Source organism: Eurypyga helias, unplaced genomic scaffold, assembly GCF_000690775.1.
Source record: "Eurypyga helias isolate BGI_N326 unplaced genomic scaffold, ASM69077v1 scaffold33214, whole genome shotgun sequence".
Lineage (NCBI taxonomy): Eukaryota > Metazoa > Chordata > Aves > Eurypygiformes > Eurypygidae > Eurypyga > Eurypyga helias.
Window position 1 is genome coordinate 147 of NW_010244896.1, and position 7262 is coordinate 7408.

Genomic DNA, 7262 nt, shown 5'->3' on the forward strand with positions numbered 1-7262 from the left:
ATCCAGTCCAACCACCAACCCAACACCACCACACCCACTGGACCATGTCCTCAAGCGCCATGTCTACACGTTCCTTGAACACGTCCAGGGATGTGGCTCCGCTCCTGGGCCGCCTGTTCCCGTGCCTGACCACTCCTCCAATTAAGAAGTTTTTCCAAATATCCAGTCTAAACCTCCGCTGGCACAGCTTGAGGCCATTTCCTCTTGTCCTGTCACCAGTTACCCGGGAGAACAGACCAGCACCTGCACCCCTACAACCTCTTTTCAGGTAGCTGCAGAGAGTGATCAGGTCTCCCCTGAGCCTCTCCTTCTCCAGGCTGAACACCCCCAGCTCCCTCAGCCACTCCTCACAGGACTTGTGCTCCAAGCCTCAGTGTTCTCCAGGCTTCAGCCTCAGTGCTGCATTCCCCTGTGTGGGATCAGCCTTGCTGCCTACCAGCTGTCAGGGAGGGGAAAACATCCCAGAAAACCTTCTTCAGTAGCCAGGGCAGGAGTGCAGGAGGGGATACGGTTCTCTTGAATATCTCTTTGTATTTAGGGTTTGTTCTCTTGAAAATCTGTTTGCATTTAAAAATGAAGCACCGGGCTTTATCTCGGAGGTGTACCTTCAAACGGAAAAGTAACTGTGACGTGGGTAGCATATGGGATCTGTAAGGGAGGCTTATCAGGGCAAAATATGTGTGGCTTGGCAGAGATGCAGCGTGGGGATTGAAGAAAGAAACCTGTGAGTGTTTTAAGGCTACAAGGGATGAAAAAGGGGACTTTTTTTGATGTAGGGAAGGAATGCAGTTGAGGTTGACAAAATTAAATTTCTTGTCTCTTAATTACATGGGAGAAAATGAGAACAATGAGGTTTTGAAACGGCCTTCCATTGGACAGATTCCACGGCCCTGTAAGCCTAATTCTAGAAGATTTGTAAAACAATCTCTTAATAGCTTCTTCATCTGAAAATCTTTTCCTGAGCGATGTTTATTAACTCTAGTCCATCTGGATTTCCCATTCTGAAGTCAAAAATACTTATTACGTGGATTTCAGTTGCCTGTCTTCGTTTCAGTGTTCAGTGTCTTCACGCAGTGCGTGCATATGCATTTCAGACCACATATGTCAGATGTGTGTGGGCAGATGAGTGAGAACAGATTAATTGAGAAGATGAGAAAAGGAGCAAAGATTTTCCTCTGTGCTTCGTGCTCGTTTGGGCTGTTGCCAGTTTTACAGCATCGTGGTCATGACAGAGATGTAAAACACGACTATAGCAGAGAAGGTGAAAACAGGAATCTGAACCTCTGCTTGCTTTTTGTCTCATCCTGCAGGATGAAGAAACCCGTAAAGATTATGACTACATGTTGGATCACCCTGAAGAGTATTACAGACACTATTATCACTACTACAGCAGGAGATTGGCACCGAAAGTGGATGTCAGAATAGTGATTCTGGTCACAGTGTGTGCCATCTCTGTATTTCAGGTAAATTACCATGTTTACGTGACACTGTTCCGTGAGTATCTGAACGGGAAGAGAAGTATCCGTTGCTCTCGTAGCCTGCCGGGTATTAAACCATCCCAGTGAGGAGGCTCATTCCAGGCTGTTGCGGCAAGCTGCTCCATGGTGTCTGTAACAAATCTGGAGTCAGGACATGCTGAGCAGATTTTTGACTGCCCTAGGCACCTTGGACAAAGGTAGAGATTAGTTTCTTTTAATGGCAGGATATTGCATAGCGAGGAGCACGGCTCTTCTAAGGGAGTAACTTAATTCTACACGTCAGGCTGAGAACAGCCCGTTCCTGAGGGCTGACTGTGCTCCAAGTGAGAGTTGGTTTGTTAAGCTGCGTAAGTAATTAAAAAAAAAAAAAAAAAAGTCTAGTTGCAACCCGAAGTCAAGGCTCAATTCAGACAATAGGACTGAATAGTGGGAGTTCACTAATGTGTGAATCTTATGCTGCAGTCGTGTTTTAAACACCGCAGTGAAGTTGGGAGGGAAGTGAATCCGACTCGGTGAAGTTTGCTCTGAAGGTGGGAGTCCCAGGGTCAAGGAAACCACCTGTGTTTTAGATGAGAAAACCCATGCTGTTGCTGACCAGTACTTAGGAGGAAGAAGGTGCATAACTCTCTTTCTCTAGCAGGTGTTGGGTTACTGGTCCAAATTGTCATTAGGAGTACCCAAAAAGTTTAGGAGGTGAAGATAATGCCTTGTTCTGTGGCGCTGGTAGCTCACTTTGTAGCCGAGTATTGCAAGTGAAACCAGGAATACGCTGATGAGAACTTGAGAGCTTGGAACCATAAATTCCAGTGGCATGTGCAGCCAAATGCTTAATCTGTCTTCAGACTCACTTCCAATGGCAGAGCTACTTCTGACCTCTAACTTCTCGTGTTGTGTGTAAGCGGAGACACTCGCTTTCCTGCAGTCCAGCCACCTGCCCACCGGTTGCAAATTCCGTGTAAATGTCTCTGTAAACCGATTTGCCTCTCTCTTGCTTTCTGCTGCTTCTTGGCCTTTCTTAACGTTGTCTAATGTGCACGTCTGCCCTTTGTCTTGGGGAATGGTGTCTTGGGGAATGGCTTCTTTTTTAAAAGAAGTTGCCCCAGCAAGATATGTTCACCCTAGGCACTATATTTCTGGTTTGTTCTTTGGTTTTTTTTTTTTCCCCCTACTGAAATTCAGAGTGTAGCTGGAGATTAGAGAGGGATGTTGAATCTCGTAAAGTCGATCCTGTCAGACTAACGAGATTTTCACGTACTTAATCTGTGTTTAATGAGCTGTTCTAAGTGGGTAACAATTTTATAATTAAATGTTCATATACCAGCTACTTTATTTACAAACCCAGCGGTTCTTCTGAGAACAGCCGGCGCAGCCCGGCACTGACCGTCGGGAGGTTACCATCTTCTTGTGGACAAAACCAGTCCGAACAGTGTCTGCTTGTCCTTCCTGTATCTTGCTGTGAGATACACATCAACAGAGCTGTTAGCCAGGTGCCTTACTAAGTTTGGAGGAATAAATGATCGCTTCTGAACACTGCAGAAGTGGGACTGTTACCTTTGTTTTTTACCCTTGCTGTAATATAATTGTGGTTAAAGGTCTATGACAGCATTTTTTTTTTTTCCTGGCAAACCTCCAAATAGGAACGTGTCCCTACAAAACCACATTTTTTTACTTCTCCTGTTCTTCAATTACAGTTCTTCAGCTGGTGGAGTAGTTACAATGAAGCCATCAACTACCTAGCTACGGTGCCAAAATACCGTATACAAGCTACTGAGATTGCCAGGCAACAAGGTTTACTCAACAAGACTAAAGAAAAGGGCAAGAACAGGCGGTCTAAAGAAGAAATTCGTGAGGAAGAGGAAGAAATCATCAAAGACATTATTAAAAATAAAATAGATATAAAAGGCGGTTATCAGAAGCCCAAGATATACGATATCCTTCTATTTCAGATTCTTCTCGCTCCTTTTTACTTGAGCAAATACATAGTGTGGTACTGTTGGTGGATTTACTGTTTCACTATTAAAGGGCAGGAGTACGGTGTGGAAGAGAAGCTGTATATCATACGAAGGTACATGAAAATGTCTCAGTCTCAGTTTGACAGCCTGGAAGATCATCAGAAAGAGACCTTTCTCAAACGGCAGCTGTGGATACGAGAAAACTATGAGGTGGGTGGCTCTGGTGGAAGAGCTCAGGTTGGTTGTCCAGCACCCCCAGAGTAAGAACAGCTGTTTTGTGAAGGTGCTTTGGACAGAACTGTGTGCAGCAGCGCTTCATTTTTAGCTGTTGCTTTCTAAACTGAGAGCTGTTAGATAACCATTCGGTGAGTCAGGGCCTGTTCTTGCTCTGCTCTGTACTTACTCCGGTCAAGGCAGCATGTGAGATACCACTGGGGGCAACGGCCGCTCTTGCCCTGGGTAGCCAGTTACTGAATAGTCAATATGGTGCCGTTTTGGTTAAGCTTTCTGTGAGAACATTGAAAGAACATTAGCCACAGCATGGAATTTGCAGTCCAGAATGACTTGGGATGCCGGGGGGGTGGCAGATTGACAAAACACTTTCATTGTTCCACGGAAGCCCATCTGTGGGCCATCTGGGTGGGAGGTTTCTGGAAGAGAAGCTGAGAATATAAGTTTGGCCTGCTTAAGGGGAAGAGGGGATGTTGCTGCTGCTCCACCTACGTTGGGGAAAAAGTGAGGCGGTGGCAGAATGGCCTTTGCTGCTGACAGGGCACCAAAGGTAAGAGGTTGCTTCTTGGAACGTTGGCGGAGCGGATTAATGTTGGAACCTGGAGAGGAGAATAGTAAGAGTGATGCTTACGGAGGGAAAGGTTTAGCCGACGGGTACACACGTGTGTTGAATTATGACGAGTTTGCTAGAAAACAATCCAGAAGTCCAAGGATCCAGTAAGGTTACTAGTCAAAGCAGATGTTATAGGGAAGAAGTAGTATGGGTGGGTTATCTTCTTGTAAATTAAAAAAATGGCATGGTTTGGGATCCAGGCTGTTTCTAACTAGTGATGTTTTGGTCACTGTATTGGTTGGAGGTGAAGTCTGTTTAGCCCAGACTCCTCTCCTGTGGTGTCCAGCGGTTGGTTTTTGGTGAAAAATACATGAAATTCACACCTATACAGCAATATTTATCCAGTAAAATTTGCAGCTTTGGGATCTCCTGAAAAGGAAGGGGTGTCTTTGTGGGTAATTGCTTTAATGAGTTTAATGAACTTACCTACTCGCTTTGCTCCCTGAATGCATTAAAACTTTCAGTGTCTGCTGAGCCATCTGGTCATGGGTTCAGCAATACGTGTAGACGATGGAGGGGTTTTTTAAGCTTCCTGGGCACCTGCTGGTTCTTGTCTTACTGTAAACGGAGCATAATCGTGCCTTGTTTTCCCCTCCCGTGCTGCCTGTGCTCCTCTCTATCTCACCCGAAAGCTAGTCATGTCTTTCCTAGGCTGAAAAACACGCTTAGGTGTTTCTCCCCAAAAGCTTCTCTGCTTTTGATCACTGGAGATGCTTATCTGCATATTGGTCAGTTTTCCAATGGCCTCCTGGGATGGGGAAGGCCAAGAATTCAGTACACAGGTACATCTTGGAGCTCCGCAGCATTTTTTTTTTCCCCTCTGTTACTTTCCTAATAGTTCTTAGAACCGGTATGATCACTGCCCATCGAGCTGGTGTATTTATAAAGCCACCTGTAACACTTTTTAAAACCCTGCTCGTGCGCAGCGGAACCTTAAATTGAAGTCCTTCCTGGGAAGAAGTCGGATGGCACTGAGGTGGCGTAAACCTGCATGGTGTTGAGGTTTACAGGGGTTGTGACCTACGTAAGCTGCCTTCCGGAGTAAGAATACAGATGCTGTTGCCTTTGTTTTAGATACTTGACGTGGCTGTCGACGGCAGATGTCATGGCAATGACGCAGTTTCTTGGCAGAATGTAACTGCCGTATCACTTGGTAGCGACAGCACTTGATGCGGAGTTACTGACTTACCTGGGAAACTTCATTAGGAATAAAAGGTCCCACAGCAGTGTCCTGTGTAGACAGTGACTTTGAAACGGGAGAACAACTCAAGTGCGGTGCTGAACACCTGCACTGAACAGTGTGTTTGCTGAGAAGGGACTCAAAATTCAGCTTTCTGAGCATTAGCAGTTCTTTACAGTAAATTTTACTCGGTAGAATGCATGGGCATTTGGTTCCTCAGCAAAAAAAATCCCAGGGTCTGCAGCATCATCTTACAGGGAGGTGGTTCTGCCCTCGGCAGAAACACAGAGCGTCTCGGGTACAGGTACAGCCAGTGGGCTCCCTGGCTGAAGGCGGTGCTCCTACACCTTGTTGGTCAAGGTCTGCGTCCGTCTTGCCGTCCAGCCTTCGGTAAAAACAACAAGCTGGACACAGTTGAACTGGGAATGCTTATGTTCCCCTTGAGGGTCACCGCAGGGTTTCTTCAGCCTTGTTAAAAGCTTCTGTCTGCCCATCAGGTCTATAAGCGGGAACAGGAGGATGAGTTGAAGAAGAAGATGGCCATGGATCCCCGATGGAAGAGATACCGGCGTTGGATGAAGAATGAAGGGCCTGGAAGACTGACCTTCATTGATGATTGAAAGTTGCTGAACAGAAGGTGTGCTGATGTTGAAAGTGATTTGCAGAACTTTCCACTACGTGATTTAGAGTTTTGTCTGCTGTGGCTCAGCAGTGATCTAAAACTCAGGAATTCCTAAATCAGGCCGAAAAATAGTACAGGTTTACCATTTTTATAAATCAGACCTATCAAACAGGCTCAGCTCAATGTATATATGCCATTTACTTGGGGATCTCTGTGGAATGTGTTATTCCAGGCAGTGTATTTTCTCTGCGTATCTGGTATCCGTGATCGGTGGAACCGTACATAACCTTTGTCTTTCTGAAAATGTTTCTACATCAGTCCTTGGAAGTCCTGTTCCTTTTTTTTTAAACTGAAGGGTTCCTGCAAACGGACACTGGAAATGCTTGTGAAGTATTCTGAGGCAAGGGCCGTTTTCTGTTTTCCTCTCTCTTCCCTTCCCCTACTTTTCAGTAACTTCTAAGATGCCAAATTGTGGTGTTGTCTTTTTTTTCCTTGCCGACAACATGGGGATCATACTGGACTTCTGCTATTCCTGCTCCAGTTGGAAATGAATTTTATCTTTTGTCGGAATAAATGATGCATGATTGATCATCATTGTGATGCGAACAAGCCTTAATTCTTTGTTTTACAGAGTGATTAATGAAATAGTGTGCTTAGACCTTTTGAGTTTGGTTTTTCAATCTTGTATGTTGGATTGTACCTGCTTGTTCGGAACAAATATACCAGTGAATATTAGTCTACTAAATGTGACATTTCTTTCACCAAAGTATTGGTAAAAGGGAAGAAGACGACCCTTTTGTTAAAAAGGGCAATTTTGATGCCTTATGTAAATAAAAGTTTATATAATATACATACTGGATTTGTTTTAAATGCTAAATCTAAAGTATTTTTTGTTTTCTTCTGATCAGACCTCAGAGTACTCAGAATAAATAATGCACAAGAACCACTATGGTTTCCTCTGTAACCCAGCTGAGGTCAGATTTCCGATGATTTTCCTGTGAAAGGGATTTTGTTAACATGTTTCTATACAGGAATTTTACTAGGAAAGGGGTAAGCGAGGAGCCTGGCCAGATGGGGCTGCTTCTCGTTTATCATATCCGGAAAAGCAAGTTCCTCAGAAGTGTTTCTGCTGAGAACAGTGCTAGGTTAGCGGACTTCTGTGGACATCCTTGTCTCTAAACTGGAG

General features: G+C 44.8%; 1 protein-coding gene across 1 annotated transcript; it reads left to right on the forward strand.

Moving 5' to 3' along the window:
- Positions 1–1271: 1271 nt before the first annotated feature.
- Positions 1272–6351, forward strand: DNAJC25 (DnaJ (Hsp40) homolog, subfamily C , member 25; the record flags this gene model as incomplete). Its single annotated transcript, XM_010149910.1, has 3 exons — positions 1272–1463; positions 3170–3640; positions 5952–6351. Coding segments are annotated over 3 exons (786 nt in total), but the record flags the coding sequence as incomplete, so codon positions are not given.
- Between the last annotated feature and the right edge of the window lie 911 nt (positions 6352–7262).